At 42.2% G+C, this 18652-nt stretch overlaps 1 protein-coding gene across 2 annotated transcripts in view; it reads right to left on the bottom strand.

The window, feature by feature from the left end:
• The window catches only part of LOC309401083 (ubiquitin carboxyl-terminal hydrolase CYLD-like), a 48346-nt gene extending 34623 nt beyond the window's left edge, over nucleotides 1-13723 (bottom strand). For both annotated transcript variants that reach the window (XM_081970032.1, XM_081970031.1), the window contains exons 1-5: nucleotides 13585-13723; nucleotides 10680-11152; nucleotides 6447-6776; nucleotides 2265-2370; nucleotides 876-1252 (exon numbers count right to left, since the gene is read on the bottom strand). In XM_081970032.1, coding sequence (XP_081826158.1) covers nucleotides 876-1252; nucleotides 2265-2370; nucleotides 6447-6776; nucleotides 10680-11108 — 1242 coding nt within the window. In that variant the 5' untranslated portion in view covers nucleotides 11109-11152; nucleotides 13585-13723. The remainder of the gene's footprint in view (nucleotides 1-875; nucleotides 1253-2264; nucleotides 2371-6446; nucleotides 6777-10679; nucleotides 11153-13584) is intronic.
• Nucleotides 13724-18652: the final 4929 nt, after the last annotated feature.

Genomic DNA, 18652 nt, shown 5'->3' with positions numbered 1-18652 from the left:
CGTGCCATAGGTTCGCCATCACTGTTCTAGTGGAATGGCCATAATAGGGCTGGATTTGATTTAGTGATGCATTTTTGTTAGCATCAAGGAATTAGTAGACAACTAACTTATCTGGGAAATAACCTTCTGAAGATGATGTGGAATCATTGCATATCTATGGCAAGCTAGACTAGTAAGAATAAAATATGCAAATGTGCTTCTTCTTGTCTATGTAGATTCTCAATCATCCTGGTCATGGTAATCCCAAAGGTGCATTTCCAAAACACACCTGGACTTTCCTGGTTTTTCCCGTCTGAAAACATTTCACTTCTCATCCAAGAAGCTTGTCAGGGCAGCCTCCATCAGTAACCAAGAAAGAAACCACTCAACTCCATTTTTCAGAATTAAGAGTACTTTTACTGGTTATGAGTAGAAAGCAGTTAGCAAAGCAAGATCTGAGGCAAAAGCACGCGCAATCATAGATATCAATATGTGACCCAACTCCCTCCCCCTAGTAACCCCAAACCCCAGTCCAATCCGCACACCCCACAGGTGTCATGTGGGCTGCAGCTTCAAAACCCATCATCAGGTTGGTATGCCGGACGGTTGGCCTCAGCGGCAATTCCACTATCTGCAGCATGTGCAGTAGATGGTGAGAAAATCACTCCCTTCTTCATTCACTCCTGTGCTTAAGCTTTCCCTCCCAAATACCATGTTATCTCCCCCCACTCCCCGTTTCAATGGCAGCCGAAAGCAAGCAGCAAAGCAGAGGCTGGCAAAGCTTCTTCAATTCTGAACTGAAGAAGCTTCTTGGATGAGAAATGAAATGTTTTCAGGAAAAAAAGGCCAGGAAATGCACCCTTGGGTGTGCCTCTTCGCCCATGTTTTCCTCTCACCAGCTCCAAGCCAGCAACTGTCTCATCTGCATCTGGAAGGTCTCCAATCCAACGTATCACACCGTAGATGGGTGGATTATAAACCTCCACCATGGAATTGATCTCTAAGAGATGGTGGTCATATTGTCTGCTGTCCTGGTCCTCCTCAGATTCTTCTGTCTCACTTTTCTTCTTCTTCCTCTCAAAAATGTGTGCTACTTCTTCCTTGAGGTCCTCCAAATTTGCCGAAGGGGCTAAAGGAGGAGAGTTCTGGGATAAGCACTCCTTCATTGGTGGAGGATATCTGATGGAGGAAGGGGATGGACAGTCTTCATATTCATCTGAGGTAGGGGTGGAGGAGTTGCTGTTTAGGACCTCTTGACCTTTATCAACACATTCTTGAATGAGAGGGGGGAGAGAGAACATTAGATATTTTAACCATAATCTCATGCCAACATATAGGTAGTCCTCGAGATACGAAATATGAGACAGCAAGTGTGCAGTGACAGCAAAAAAAGCCAATGCAATCCTAAATTGCATTAATAGAGGGATACAATCAAGATCAAGTGAGCCACTAACACTACTCTATAAAACCCTACTAAGACCACACCTAGAGTACTGCATCCAGTTTTGATCACCACACTGTAAAAATATGTTGAGACTTTAGAAAAAGTGCAGATGAGATTAACCAGGATGTCTACGGAACTGGACACTAAAACATATGAAAAATGGCTGCAAGAACTGGGCATGGCTAGTCTAGTGAAGAGAAGGACCAAGGGAGACATGATAGTAGTGTTCCAATATTTGAGGGGCTGCTGCAGAGAAGAGGGGGTCAAGCTATTTTCCAAAGCACCTGAAGGCCGGACAAGGAATAATGGATGGAAACTGATCAAGGAGAGATTTAACCTAGAAATAAGGAGAAACTTACAGCCTGTTGTGCCTTAAAATGGCTTCTAGTGTACTGCCATTTTACTGCCTTAAAATGGTTTCTACTGTACAGCACAGTGGAGTTGCCATGGTAACGGCTTCATAGTACTCCACAAGGGGTCTCCCTCTGGTAAAGGAGAAAATCCAATATTAGAAATTACGCTTCTGAGGGAATAGGGAAAACATTTTTAACTAATGTAATTGTCGCTGAAATCAGGGCTCAGGGAGAAGTTGCTCTTGCCATCGCCTCTTCAGGAATTGCAGTGACATTAATGGAAAGAGGAAGGATAGCACATTCCGCACTTATGTTGCCACTTGATATAGCCATTCCTGTGTAATGCAACATTGGAATAAGGAAATGCCCAGGCAATGTTACCACAATCAAAGTTCACTCAAAAAAAAAAACCACACACAGGATTGTTTTTTTGGCAAAATGTGAAAAATACAAGAATTTTCCCAAACCTGGATTGTTATAAATCTTACCTTTATGGACCTTGGAAAGGGGGAGCAAGATCCCATATTTGGGTGACGGGAAATGACAGAGAGGTTTGCCTTTGAAGCAACCATCCCAGGATCCCACGGGCTGATCCTATAGCAAGATTTAAAAGTAGTCAAGATGATGGATGGAATAACAATACTTTATTTATCTCAACCTTGACCACTTGAAAAATGTGGACTTCAACTCCCAGAATTCCTCAACCCTTCAAAGACTTTGGATGTAAAGTTCAGATGATTTAGAGCAGACCAAACTTGTTGGCACCTTTCTAAAGATGTGGCATTTTTTCCTTGGGTTCATATGACAGTTCCAGAATTATGAATGAAGAGACATTTCAGTTAAGGAAGCCTCACCAAGCAATGAGCATGAAGCAAACTCCTGGTCCCAACAAAAAACCCTTTTATTAATTTGCTGTGAATTCTGCTCATTCACATCCAGCAAAGTCTTTCAAGGGAGGATTTTCAGTCACAGACCTTATCTGGCTTGGAGAGCTGACAGGCCGATATCTGCAAAACTTGGTAAGGAGTCTAAGAAAGTCATGAACCAATTAAGCAAACTAATTGTCTCCTGCAAACTCCACTCCCTTTTTGCTTCTCTTTTATTTCCTCTAGGAAAGCTATTCACCGTCCACCTGTGGCATTACTCCCAAGTCGACCCCTGTTCTTTAGCTGTTCCCTTCGTCTACAACTCTGCACATGCGCACCGTGGGAACACGCTCCAGTTGTTCCTCTGCCTCACTGATGTCTGACTCTGAAGGCAGCTGATAACTGGCATATGGCCCCGGCCCTCTCTCTGCCTCTGACACAGAGCCCTCATCAGAGCCTTCCCCAGATTCCAGGACTGGCCTATGTTCCTCCCCAACCTCCTCACTATCCAAATCTACTGCCAGCTCCACTGGCTGCTGGTGAGTCACAAGAATAGTGGTGGGTTCCTAACTGGTTTACTATCAGTTTGCATTCTCTGAACTGCACATGTGCATGTGTGCAATTAAACTCAAATTGGTCAGAAAAAAAAGGAGTGACAATTCAAGCTGCTGCTCTGGATCAGCTGGGCTTCAGAAGCTGGAGTAAGAGTAAATGTAACACAGCGGCAGGAGGGCTGGTCTATTTTTTTAAAAAAAAAACACAGAGACCCGGTTCGCTCTCTGTTTGAGGGCAGCACTACTGGTTTCAGGAGAACCGGTCCGAACTGGTAGGAACCCACCTCTGCACAAGAAGCAAGTCCAGGAAAAGGCACAGCTAAGACGCTGGCAGATAACACTTTAATGTGCTCATATTAAACCAACTTTTGGGCTTCAGATCCCTAATTTCATTTCCCTCTTTCCATTTTTTCTCAACTTTTTTTTTTTTTGGCTGAAAAACTTTTTTTGATGTAGAGCAGGGGGTCAAACTCGATTTCATTGAGGGCTACATCGGGGTTGTGTTTCACCTTGGGAGGCCAGGGTGGGCGTGGCCACCTTGATGGCCCTCATGTCAGGGGCACCTGTAGTGGGCCGAGCGCTCTGTCAGCGAAAACAGGCTCCTGAAATGCATAATTGCCCGAATCAACAATATATTTCAATTAGTTATACAGACATGCCCACACAACACAATATTGTGGCCCGCCAGCGGAGCTGATGGCATACTCAGACAGTGAGGAAGTTTGGGGGGGGGAGCATGGGCCAGTCCTGGAGTCCGGGGAAGGCTCTGATGAGTTCTCTGCATCTGAGGCAGAGATGGGTCCAGGGCCATCCGCCAGTTATTAGCTGCCTTCAGAGTTAGACATCAGTGAGGCAGAAGAGCAGCTGGAGCCTGTTCCCAATGTGCACACACACAGAGCTGCCATGAAAAAGGAACAGTTAAGGAACAAGGGCCGACTCAGGAGTAAAGGCACAGGTGGATGATGAATGGCCCCTCCCAGAGAAAATAAAAGAGGAGCGAAAGGGGAGGGGAGTTTGCAGGAGACAATTAGTTCACTTCATTAGGGTGAAGATCTGTTCCTGACTTCTTGCCAAGTAATTGCATGGCATTTGGAAGATATTGGTCTGGCAACTCCCCAAGCCTGATAAAAGTTTGTAGTTGTAAAATTTCATGAAAGACTGTTTGCCAGGACTTTGCTGGAGAGGAATTCCCTTTAACCTAAATAAAAGAGGTTTTATCGGGACGAGGAGTCTGCTTCATGATCTTGGGAGGCCTAGGTGAGAAGACACAAAACATTTGGAGAGGGAAAAAAAACACATGACCTTTAACAAAGTCTAGAAAGTCCTAGCATGACTTTACATCTGAAAAGCTATTGATAATTCAGCATGACAAACATTTTCCATTTTCGCCCAAATTTCCACTGGTGGAGGAAACAAACACTTAACTTCCTCCCTTGCCCCCACTATTTAACATCAAAATTTTTAGAAACCTGATTTTTTTCCCCTATATATATATAAAAAAATACTGAATATTGAAAAGGGTATTTGAAAATAGTGTATTAAAAATTAGTATTATTTTTTTAAAAAAATAATATATTTAAACAAAGACATGTATATTAACATTAGAATTATATAGACTGGATAATTATTTTGTATGTACTGTGATAGGCATTAGGATAATATTTCAATACAAATAGAGGGATTATGAATATGAATTAAGCATTAATTGGAAATTATAGAGAATGAATGATGGTATTATGAACATGCTTAAATAATATAATGATTAGCATTTTATTATAATAAAAATGATACATATTAACAATAAAATTAAATGAGTAATTAGTGAAATAATATATTTTAATATAAGCATGTTTATTAAAAGTAGAATCACATGGGTTGGTTGGATGAATGGAAGGAATATGAATAAATCTACCCTATCTGTTTAAATGATATTGTGATTGATATCAGAATTCTATATTGAAATATTGAACAATGAAGCTATGAAGGATGAAAATTTAATATAGACAGGTGTGAAGAGTTAAATAAGGGAAACATGAATAATAAAGCAGGTGAAAGATGAAAGTCATAAAAGAAGTGTCTGAATACAATGGTGACATGAATAAATGTTAGAATAGAAATAGAAATAATATTTGTTTTCGTAGATTTTCACGGTTGTAGGTATGCTGGTTTTGTTGTATTCGGGTCTTTTCCCATGTAAGGTTGAGATTGTCTTTGCAACGTTTCGACAGGATCTCAACTGCCATCTTCAAGCTGTGGGCTTAAAATGTGATCGGAGCTGCCGTCAGCTCCGATCACATTTTAAGCCCACAGCTTGAAGATGGCAGGTGAGATCCTGCCGAAACGTTGCAAAGACAATCTCAACCTTACACGGGAAAAGACCCGAATACAACAAAACCAGCATATATATATATATATGTATGTATGTATGTATGTATGTATGTATGTATGTATGTATATATATATATACATATACATACATACATACATATATATATATACACATACATACACACACACACACACACATATATATATTATGTATGTATGTATGTATGTATACACACACACACACACACATAAACACACACACGCATAACAAGTTATAGGTAATAATAAGAGGGAGGTTCAGAAATTGAATGGCGGTAGTATTAGATACGTTTAAACAATATGAAATGAAAATGAAATGTAATAACTATGAGCAATAATAATATGTTGATATGCACTAAAATGTATGATACCCTGGTATCACACTGTTCACACATTGATATATATATATAAAAATAAAGGTTCCCCTTACACATATGTGCTAGTCGTTCCTGACGCTAGGGGGCAGTGCTCATCTCTGTTTTAAAGCCAAAAACTCAGCGCTGTCAGAAGACGTCTCTGTGGTCATGCGGCCAGCATGACTAAATGCCGAAGGCGCACAGAGCGCTGTTCTCTTCCCACCAAAGGTGGTCCCTATTTTTCTACTTGCATTTTTACTGCTTTTGAACTGCTAGGTTGGCAGAAGCTGGAGCAAGTAACAGGAGCTCACTCCATTATGCATCACTAGGGATTCGAACTGCTGACATTTCTGATCAACAAGCTCAGCATCTTACCCACTGAGCCACCGTGACCTTCTTTGATATGTATAAAATAAATAAAAAATAAAAAACTTGACATGGAAAAATGAGTATTGAAAAGGGGTGTCAAATTAACATTCAGGAGATCTTCTAAACTGGTATCCTGCTTTCTCTGAACAAGTACTTACTAGAAAAATTCCCACAAACACTCCGGCTTCATATTTCCCTGGAAGATGGTTGCAGTATACCACACTGCCAGTAGGGGTGCTGTTTTCCATCTTGAAAAAGACCCGGTCTCCAAACGTTAGCCCTGGGGACGACAAGGGATCTCCCGTGGTAAGCTTGACTCTCGTACACTCCCGGATCCCTCCTCTACGAGGTGCTGCTGGGCTACCCTCAGCCGCTTTGTCAGGTTCAATCCGGCTGACGGGTACAAAGACGCCACAATTCTCACGGCAGGAGAAGAACTTCTGTCCTTTGAAGGAGCCATCTGTAAAACCCTTGCCGGCTGCCGAGCCCTACAAAAGAGGATAATGGCTCTTCCAGAAAGATAATTTATTCCTCATCTCACTCTTCATCCCTCTAAACTTAGCAACCCTAGACTTATTTACCATATTTTTCAGAGTATAGGATGCACCACAGTATAAAACGCACCAAGGTTTTTAAAAAAAAAATTTAAACTTTTTTTGCACTCTGCAGACCTCCCAAAAACGGCCCGTCTTTCGTGAAAATGGGTCCGTTCCCCCCCCCAAAAAGGGCATGAATAGCCCTTAGGAGCTTATAGAGTGTTGCTGGAGGGGGGGACAAGCAAAAAACAGCTCATTTTTTGCTCATTTCTGCCTTCCACAGCTCCTAGGAGCTCTCTCTTCCCCAGCTCCTAGGAGCTCTACATAACATGTACAAGTTATGCATGGCCATTTTGGTGAAGGGGCGGAGTTTCAAGAGAGAAAAAATGCTGTATTCAGTGTATAAGATGCACCCAGATTTTCAGCCACTTTTCTGAGGGGAAAAGGTGCATCTTATACTCCGAAAAATACGGTATTTATTTATCTAGTTTGTCAAACATATACGAGATAACAGGTATATGTATAGATGTGGACATGAGCACATGAAATGAACACAAATAAATGGGGACAGTAGGACAGGGACTGTAGTACATTGGTGCGCTTATGCACGGCCCCTTTTACGGACCTCTTAGGAATGGGGTGAGGTCCACAGTAGACAGTTTAAGGTTAAAGTTATGGGGGTTTGAGGACATAACAACAGAGTCAGGTAGGGCATTCCAGGCATTGACCACTGTTGCTGAAGTCATCTTTTCTGCAATCAAGTTTGTAACGGTTTGCCTTGAGTTTGTATCTATTGTTTGCCTGTGTATTATTGAGATTGAAGCTGAAGTAGTCATTGACAGGTAGGATATGGCAGACAATTTTGTGTACTATGCTTAGGTCAGACCTTAGCTGGCCTAGTTCTAGGTTGTTCAAACCCAAAATGTCAAGCATAAAATTTCTGGTGGCATAAGGTTGAGAAATTGTGCATCTCCCAATTTTGAGAATTCCGTAGCCAGATGAGAAAATGAATTTTTTTTTGATCCATATGAGCTTGAACTCTTAGCCAGTGTTTCTTGATCTCAGGAAATTTAAGATTTGTGGACAACTCCCTACACACACCCACACATGCACACACCCACACCCTATCTATTCAATCCTCCTTTGGTTTATTTATTTATTTATTTATTTGATTTGATTTCTAGACCGCCCCCTCTCCCCGAAGGGACTCGGGGCGGTGTACAGGTACCAAATTAAAAACCTTACAAATAATCATAAATATAGTTAAAATTGAATTAAACTTTAAGAGAAATAGCAACATGACAGGCTCAACAGGGAAATCTTATTGTATTCTATGATTTTAATATTCAAATAATTTTCAAATGTTGGCCATGCAATTCGTGACTTCTTTCCCAAATTCTAGTTTCCCGCGGGTTCTTGAATAAAATTCCAACGATGCATGCAATTGTTGCCAAATTTTTGTGATAAGGAGGAATTAAACTATTTTTTAATCAATAGAAGATTCTTTGATGAGCAGCCAAATCCAGCTTTCTCCTTCCCAACCACATAATCTTACTGAAGGCATAATAAAACTAGTTTTTCAAAAGGCTTTTACAGATTCCCACAATAAGCAAGGCAGCATAGTGCAAATAGTGGGTTATTTCACTGTTCTCTGTATGAATATTAAAATCATCATTTTCGCCAATTTTGCATTATACAGTTAGCATGAACTAGGGTATTATCGTATTTTTCAGAGTATAAGACGCACCTCTTTCCCTCAAAAAAGAGGCTGAAAATCTGGGTGCGTCTTATACACTGAATACAGCATTTTTTGCCTCCCGAAACCCTACCCCTTCATCAAAATGGTCGTGCATAGCCTTTAGGAGGCTTCCAGAGTGATCCTGGGGGCTGGGGAGGGTAGAAATGAGCAAAAAAACCTGGCCTGTTTTTTGCTCAATTTTGCCCCCAGTCCCCAGGAGTACTTTATAAGCTTCCTGATGCCCTTTTTTTGACAAAAAATAGGCTCGTTTTTGTGAAAAATGGGCCATTTTATGATCGGTTTTGCCCCCCACCCCTCAGGAACAGTCTACAAGCCTCCTAAGGGCTATTCATGGCCTTTTGCGGGGGGAGGGGGGAAACGGTCCCATTTTTGGGAGGATTGCAGAGTGCAAACCCTTTTTTTTAAAAAAAATTGCCTCTTCAAAACCTTGGTGCATCTTATACTCTGAAAAATATGGTATATCAGCTATTTTTGCAGCTAAGATATAAAAAATGAAAGTTGTGTCTTCCCACTTTAAATTACATTACAGGTAATCCTTGACTAGTGATCACAATTGAGCCCCAAATTTATGTTTGCTAAATGAGACATTTGTTAAGTGAGTTGGCCTCCTTTTACGACCTTTCTTGCCACAGTTGTTAAATGAACCAGTGCAGTTGTGAAGTCGGTAAAACAGTTGTTAAGGGAATCTGGCTTCCCCCATTGGCTTTGCTGGCCAGAAGGTTGCAAAAGGGGGTCACATGATCCCAGGATACTGCGACCGTCATAAATATGAATCAGTTGCCAAGCTTCTGAATGTTGTTCACATGACTGTGGGGATGTTACAACGGTCGTAAATATGAAAAGAGGTCATCTCAGCTTTTTTCAATGCCATTGTGTAACTCTGAATAGTTACTAAAGGAACTGCTATATCTCGAGCACAGCCTGTATGCTGTGGTGAAATTCCATTTTTTTTTACTACCGGTTCTGTGGGCATGACTTGGTGGGTGTGGTGTGGCTTGGTGGGCGTGGCAGAATGATTCTGCAAAATCTCCATTCTCACCCCACTCTGAGGCCAGCCAGAGGTGGCATTTCTCCAAACTACCATTTTTCGGAGTATAAGACGCACCTTTTTCCCTCAAAAAAAAGAGGCTGAAAATCTGGGTGCATCTTATACACTAAATACAGCATTCTTTGCCTACTGAAACCCTTGCCCCTTCACCAAAATGGCCGTGCATAGCTTGCAGGAGGCTTTGAGAGAGCTCCTGGGGACTGGGGAGGGCAGAAATGAGCAAAAAACAGGCTGTTTTCCCTCAATTTTGCCCCCCCCCAGCCTCCAGGAGGACTCTATAAGCTCCGAAATACTATCCATGCCCCCCTTTTTTTGGCAAAAGGGGCCCGTTTTTGCAAAAAAACGGGCCATTTTGTGCTCGCTTTGCCCCCCCCCCCCGGAGCACTCTACAAGCTTCCTAAGGGTTATTCATGCCCTTTTTTTTGAAAAAAACAAAACAAAACAGGGCCCATTTTCACAAGAAACAAGCCATTTTTGGGAGGTTTGCAGAGTGCAAAAGCTTTTTTTTTTAACTTTGGGTCTTCAAAACCTTGATGCGTCTTATACTCCAGTGCATCTTATACTCTGAAAAATACGGTACTCAAAATTTCCGCTACCGGTTCTCTGGACTACTCAAAATTTCCACTACCGGTTCTCTAGAAATTCAGAACCTGCTGAATTTCACCCCTGCCTATATATGAAACAAAACTTAGCAATACGATGCGTTTTGGTTCCAAGCTTGGAATAGCAATAGCACTTAGACTTATATATTGCTTTACAGTGCTTTTACAGCCCTCTCTAAGCGGCTTACACAGTCAGCATATTGCCCCCAACAATCTCGGTCCACATTTTAACAACCTTGGCAGGATGGGAGGCTGAGTCAACCTTGAGCCGGGTGAGATTCAAACTGCTAAATTGCAGGCATCTGGCAGGCAGCAGAAGTAACCTGTAGTACTGCACTCTGACCACTGCGTGGCTCATGTGATTAAAATATTCAAAATGCCTTGGGATTTCCATTCGGATGCTTTCACACAACCCTCGTAGCGATATGCCAGTGGTTATTACTCACCACTAGCTCGACCCCAAAGATGATGCTGGTATCTTGCTTGTTCTTGTCTATGGATCCTCGGTATCGGATGATGCCTGGGACTTTCTGCCCAGAAGAAGAGGTGATCTGGACCCTCACTCGGTCACCCTTCCCCAGGGCGCTGAGTTTCTGCATCCAACGCTCCTGCTTGAAGAGTGCCAGGCGTTCATCTCCGTTGGTCACAGCTTCTAGCAACCCAGACTGGGCTCCGCTCAGTTCCCTTGCCATCAAGGGTGGTACCCGGACCACCTTTTCTGCATCCAAGACCTTGGCCCTAAATGTTCCACCAGGGGAGACCCCACGGGCATCTTCCTGGCTTAGTAAGCTACCCCTGGATACCTTGACTTCTTCGCCTGTTTTGGCTTCCCCCGTGAAATCTTTCACAGCTATATAGAGTCTCCGCGGCTTCATTGTCCTGGGTAGTGATACTGACAAAAGAGATTCACCCCAATCACCTGCCCGGGGGGGGAGGAATGAAGCAGTTTAGGTATTGATGGAAAAGAACAGAAATAGTACTTAGGCTTCACAGTGCTTTTACAGCCCTCTGTAAGTGTTTACAATATCAGCCCATTGTCCACAACAATCTGGGTCCTCCTTTTACCAAACTCGGAAGGATGGAAGGCTTGAGTCAACCTTCAGCCTGGTGAGATTCGAACTGCTGGCGATCGGCGGGCTAGAATGCAATGCTGCATTCCAGTCACTGTACCACCATGGCCCTAAATAAACTATAATCAAGGAGAAAAGCAACCTAGAACTAAGAAAAAATTTCCTAACAGTTTAGAACAGTGGAAAACCTGCCTCCAAAAGTTGAGAAACAGTGGAACAGCTTGCCTCCAGAAGTTGTGAATTCTCCAACACTGGAAGTTTATAAGAAGAGATTGGACAACCATTTGTCTGAAATGGTATAGGGCTTCCTGCCTGACTTGGCGGTTGGACTAGAAGACCTCTAAGGTACCTTCCAACTCTGTTATTCTATTCTATCTGTATTTGCCTTCAATCATGAGAACAACTGTAGCTCAAGGTGGGGTCCTTGGTCCACCCTGAGCTTGGTTGTTTTCTTGCAGACATTCCACAACCCAACTAGGTAATATCATCAGTACTAGACGTGCCCGTCTAACACTGATGATGTTACCTAGTTGCATAATTAAATATCTGCAAAACAAAAACAAAAAAACAACCAAACTCAGAAAACACCAAGGGTCCTTTAATCTAGGTATCTTATTTAGTTTGCATCTGTACTTTAAAAAGCTCCCTCTCACAGTCTCTTTTCTTGGCAACACTGAAACCCTGTCATCCCCCCCAAAAAACCCGCCCCCAAGTGCCCACAATGAGCATCACAATCCATATGAAGTTTAACGGTTACTGATTAGGGAGCCATTGACACCTATTTTAGAATAGAATCGAATAGAATTCTTTATTGGCCAAGTGTGATTGGACACACAAGGAATTTGACTTTGGTGAATATGCTTTCAGTGTACATAAAAGAAAAAAAAATACATTTGTCAAGAACCATAAGGTACAACACTTAATGAAAGTCATAAGGCACAAATAAGCAATTGAATTGTATAAGGAAACAATCAATATAAATTATAAGGACACAAGCAACAAAGTTACAGTCCTGCAGTCATAAGTGGGAGGAGATGGGTGATAGGAACGATGAGAAGATTAATGGTACTGCAGACTTAGTAAATAGTTTGACAGTGTTGGGGGAATTATTTCAACTAGCTTAATGTTGGATTCACCTCTGATCTCATTAATAAGCTACCATGCTGCCAATTTTATTATAAAACCTGTTGCTCACATTTCGCACCCCTTCTAAGTGATGAAATCTTAGATTTCACTTCTTCTCGTAGATCATAAGAATAATGTCACTCTAAAGGCGGCCGATTTTGGTTTCAGAGTTTGTATTATTAGAAAACAGATGACGAATTTTGAAAACCATTGTTCAATCTGATTAGAAAAACAGTGTGTACATTTTGTCTCTTATCCATTAGTTTTATTATATCATTTTCAAGGATGATTAGAGGACCGGTGGGACTAAAACATATAAATAATTGTTGCTGGAATTGGATATGAATAGTTTAATGAAAAGAGGGACTTAGGGGATGACATGATAGCAGTCTTCCAACATCGAAGCGGGCTGCCATAAAGAAGAGGGAATCAAGCTATTCTCCAAAGCATATGAAGGAAGGACAAGAAGCAATGGGTGGAAACTAATCAAGGAGAGCAGCAACCTAGAATTAAGAAGAAATTTCCTGACAGTTAGAACAATTAATCAGTGGAACAACTTGCCTCCAGAAGTTGTGAATGCTTCAACACTGGAAGTTTTTAAGAAGGGACTGGATAACTGGTTGTCTGAAACGGTGTAGGGTACCCTGCCTGAGCAGGGGATTGGACTAGAAGACCTCCAAGGTCCCTTCCAAGTCTGTTATCCTGTTATATTATTCAATTAAAAAAAGGAATAACATATTTTTAAAAAAAAAATCCCCAAAGAATTAAGTCTAATCGGTTAGTTTTCTCCTTCGTCTCTTTTTGAATGTGCCAATTTCGAAACCGGGCCTTGTAACTCTGTCTTTTAAGAGTTGCTTATTTAAACCATCTCTCTAAAGCGTCCCCTGCTTACACTTTTCATTCCGGGTCAAAATGCTTTTAAAAGAAGGAAAACAGGACAACCTTGGAAGTTGACGGTCCATGCCTGTTTGATTTTCAAAACATGGCAGAACGAAGAAGGCCTTTCTTGGCTAGCATCGAACCTCAAATCTCCGCATCCTTCCCCTGGTTATGTAGCTAAACCACGACCCGTGGGCGAGAGATCGTGAGAACGCGTGCAACCAACCAAAGATGCGTAAGTGATAAACTCCGCCATACGACACCCTGGAAAACTCACCTGGAAGAAGCCCAGCAGATGAAATTTTCTCTCCCTCTTTCTTGAACTACCCCCTTCAAAGCCGCCGCGACAAGAGAGAGAGAGAGAGAGGCGAAAATAAAGTTGAGGAAGTTTGCTGAAAGTTTTTTTTTAAAGGGGCGGAAATCGGGAACCAATGAGAAGGCAGGTGAAGAGGTAAGGGAGCCAATAAACACGGAGAAACCCGGCGTAGGTGTGCCTTGTGGGGGAAGAGGTCTAAACAGCAGGAGTTCCCCGGCTTTTCTTAGCTTTTTCTTTCTTTTCCTTGTTGAATCATTTTGGGGGAAATCGCATTTATGCTGGGGGGGGGGGAGAGGCGGAGGGGGATGAATCAGATGTAAACGTACGGGGGGGGTGTATGCGGGGGCCTCAAATAGCGACCTGGCCGAGGGAGGGAGGCAAGGACAGGGATGGAAGAGTTTTAATTATTCATTTTTATTTTATTTATTTCGTCAAGCATATATTAGATAACATACGTAAGTATAAACATGATTTTGGATACATGAAATGGATACGAATGAAAAAGAAACATTGGGAATTTAATGTTTATATATTTATAATAATTAAACGTTAGTTTTAATTCGGCTTAGATGCACCGCCGAACACTTTAGATGCCAACTTCCTTCCTGGTCTCGACGCTGCGATCCCGCCCAGCTATCTGCAGCCATCAAGACTTGAGTGTGGGTTGGGTTCCCACGACACGTTTGCCCGTCCTTCTCAATTTAGGGCACGGCCAGGCTGAATCGCCCAGACACTCGTAAGGAGTGTCCGGCTTCGTCCTAGGGTGCAAGGCGAAGGCTTGATCACAGCTCAAATCTCCGAAGAGACAAGAAAAAAAAAATCATTTTGCCAGGGTCTAGTCTCCCTCCTTGGCCATACGCACGTTGTTTTTCCTTCGCTTAATTCTCTTATTTCTAAGTGTCCGGATAAAAAAAAGACTTGGGCTTTGCGGAGCCAACGGAGCACCATTCCCACGTGCATGAAAGGGAAGTTGCAGCAGCCTCGGGGGGAAATGCCGCTGTTTGTCATGGAGAGGGGGGGGAAGTGTCAGGGAAACCCCCCATCCAACAGCCACGTAAAAGGGGCAAGGCAAATGGAATGGCGTCCACAAAGAGGGCAGAGATAGAAGCGCATTTACAGCAAACAATTTATAACGATTCTCAGTCATCCAGGTCATGGTTGTCTCAAAGGTCCTTTTTCAGGAGGCAACTGGACTGTTGTTTTGAACAGAACAGAACAGAATAGAATAGAGAATTAGGATAGGATAGGATAGGATAGGATAGGATAGGATAGAATAGAATAGAATAGAATAGAATAGAATAGAATAGAATAGAATTCTTTATTGGCCAAGTGTGATTGGACACACAAGGAATTTGTCTTTGGTGCATATGCTCTCAGTGTACATAAAAAGACAAGATACATTCGTCAAGAATCATAAGGTACAGCACTTAATGATAGTCATAAGGTACAAATAAGCAATCAGATCATATTAGAAAACAATATTAAAATAAATCGTAAGGATACAAGCAACAAAGTTACAGTCATACAGTCATAAGTAGGAGGAGATGGGTGATAGGAACAATGAGAAGATTAATAGTAGCGTAGACTCAATGAATAGTTTGACAGTGTTGTGGGAATTGGTTGTTTAGCAGAGTGATGGCATTCGAGGAAAAAACTGTCCTTGTGTCTAGGTGCTCTATAGCGTTGTTTTGAGGGTAGGAGTTGAAACAATTTATGTCCAGGATGCGAGGGGTCTGTAAATATTTTTGTAAATATAAATAAATATATTTATAATATAAAATATATAAATATAAAATATATATATTCCTTGCAGACAGCTGGTAATTTGCATCCTTTTAGAGAGTTGTTGAAGCACTTGGAGGTTTATCTGTGTCCTGGGGAGCAGTTGGTTGCAAGGAATATAAATCCTTCCATGCTCCACTATCCGGTCAGAGCTGAAGAAGCTCCTTGGATGAGAAGTGAAACGTCTTCAAAGAAAAAACAAGAAAGTCCAGTTGCCTCCTGAAAAAAGCACCTTTGGGACAACCATGACCTGGGATGACTGAGAATCTCTACAGACTTTTAAGCTATGCAATTTGGGATGAACACACTTTGAATGGTGTGGGAGTAGGAATGGATTTCCAGAGGGGGGGGGGAAATTGCAGACTACAGGAATTAGGGGCAATTACTCAGGTGACCCCCAGGGCATAGATAAACTTCCAAGTGCTTCAAGGACCTTATAAAAGGATGCACATGACCAGCTGTCTGCAAGGAATATAAATCCTTCCATGCTCTACTATCCTGTCAGAGCTGAAGAAGCTTCTTGGACGAGAAGTGAAACATCTTCAAAGAAAAAACAAGAAAGTCCAGTTGCCTCCTGAAAAAGCACCTTTGGGATTTACAGCAACCGCAAATATAAGTCTTGACAGATGCCAATCAAGGTAGGAATCCTATTCAGAGTTTTTCAGCACTGGCGGGTGGCAGTGCGGGGGTGGGGGGAGAGAGAAGGTTTCAATGCCCCCCCCCCCAGGGCTGGAAAACTCTGAATGGGATTCGCACCATGGACCGTTCTCATGAACCAATGGCTTAAATGAATCACTGCAGTTGTTAAGTTAGTAACCTGGTTGTTAAATGAATCTGGTTCCCCATTGACTTTGTTTGTCAGAAAGTCGCAAAAGGGGATCACAGGACCCCAGGACATTGCAATCGTCATAAATATGAACCAATTGCCAAACATCCCAATTTGGATCAAGTGGAGATGCTGCAAAGGTCGTAAGTGTGAAAAATGGTCATACATTTTTTTTCAGTGGCATTGTAACTTTGGTCATTAAATGAACTGTTGTAATTCATGCTGGCTGGGGAATTCTGGGAGTTGAAGTCCACAAGTCTTAAAGTTCCCAAGTTTGGACACCCCTGCCTTACAACATTGACTACATATTTCCATCATCCATTTATCATAATACTATGATACTGCGCGCGCGCACACACACACACACACACACGCCTCACCCATCACAAAATCTCCAGAACCGTAAAGCCTACAAACTTGAAATTTGGCACATATGTTCTTCTTGGCTTCTAGGTGCTCGCTAAGAAAGGATTTTTCGAAATGACCTTCAGATCATTAGTATTTCTTATACAGTAATTAACACACTCTGATGCTACTCCCTTTCCCCATCTGAAAAGTTCAAATTGCCGGTTGTCTTATATTAAAATGCTCGGATGCTAAGAAATTATACATTCTACTCCACCTCCCCACCTTAAAAGTACTCTGTTCCAACTGCCAGTTGCCTCACATTCCGTTACCTCAGATCAAACTGGCAGATGTTCTACTCCTTCACTCAGGAGAGATCTGAGGCTCCTTACAGTACTAAATGTCGGTACCTCACCAAAATGTCTATACCTTCCACATATGGAATTATTTCTGAACTCAAGGCAGCGGGAGCAGTGATGGGTTCCTACTGGTTCAGACCGGTTTGGCTGAGTAGGTAGTAACTCGGCCAGCCATGCCTCCGAACTGGTTCTATCGGCATCGCTGTAGGCGCCACCATGTTGTTTTTTGCTTCTGCGCATGTGCAGAAGCATTTTTTTTACTACTGCGCATGAGTGCACAAAACACTTCCCTGAGCGAACCGGCAGTAATAGAAACCGGAACCCACCCCTGTGCAAAAGCGATATTCCCTAATGTGTTTCAATCATCGACCACCACTGAGACAATGGATTGTGAACCAAATTTCTCCTGCATAGTCTAATCATAGTTTCGTCGCAAAACACGAGCATCCAGCTAATGCTGAATAAATAAATAAACAAATGAAAGAAAGAAAGAAAGAAAGAAAGAAAGAAAGAAGCAAGAAAGAAAGAAAGAAAGAAAGAAAGAAAGAAAAGAAAGAAGAAGAAAGAAGCAAGAAAGAAAGAAAGAAAGAAGAAAGAAAGAAAGAAAGAAAGAAAGAAAGAAAGAAAGAAACAAACAAACAAACAAACATTTTGTGCATCCTTGCTTTTTGTCATCTTCTCACTCCAAGATTTTTTCATTTTACCTTCGCCATTGCGGTTTTCTTTAAATCAGTGTTTCTCAAACTTGGCGACTTTAAGTCCTGTGGACTTCAACTCCCAGAATTCCCCAGCCAGCTATGCTGGCTGGGGGATTCTGGGAGTTGAAGTCCACAGGACTTAAAGTCGCCAAGTTTGAGAAACACTGATTTAAATGAATGGATGATGGGCTTTAGATTGGGCACATAATAAACTGGCACAATTCACATGACCTAGGCTCAGTGGAATTCCTGGATTTGGATAATTGTTTTAAGGCACTGCCCATTTCGGTGCGGCATGACACGTTTTTCAAAACCAACAACTATCTTCCATAACCTGTGTTTGGAGTGTTGTATGAACTCAATCGGTTCTTGGGATATAAAAACTAGAGCTTAAACGTTTTGGATTGTGAGCCCTGGTGGCCCAGTGGTTGGAATGCAGTATTGCAGGCAAACTTGTGACCACAGCCTGAAGTTCGATCCTGATAGGCTCGAGGTTGACTCAGCCATCCATCCTTCCAAGGTTGGTAAAAGGAGGACCCAGATTCTTTGGATCAATATGCTGACATTATAAACTGCCCTAAAGGTGCCTGTAAAGCACTATGAAGCGGTATGTAAGTCTAAGTGATATTGCTATTCAATTCTATTCTTTTTGTATCAGCTCTAGACTAGCCTAAACTTAGAAGTATTATTGGTAAAGGGAGAAAGGAGAAGGAGGAGGACAGAAAGCAGAGGGTTTCAAGGCTTCCTCTCCAGAAAACTGCTGGGTGTCCCCATCTTAATGCCACCATCTGCCATGGTGTATCTGCTTAGTAGTTGATATGATATGATAGCTTTATTGATTAGCCTATAGGCCTGTGGTGGCGAACCTATGGCATACGTGCCACAGGCGGCACACGAAGTCGTCTCTGCCAGCACATGAGCCCCAGCTTAGCTACACCAAGCATGCACACCAGCCAGCTGATTTTCGGGTTTCTGCAAAACACTATACAAGCCATCGATATACATCCAACAGGAAGTGC

Source organism: Natrix helvetica (genome assembly GCF_964273705.1).
Source record: "Natrix helvetica genome assembly, chromosome: Z".
NCBI lineage: Eukaryota > Metazoa > Chordata > Lepidosauria > Squamata > Natricidae > Natrix > Natrix helvetica.
The sequence above is the reverse complement of the archived record's forward strand: the minus strand, read 5'-3'. Positions and strand labels throughout refer to the sequence as shown.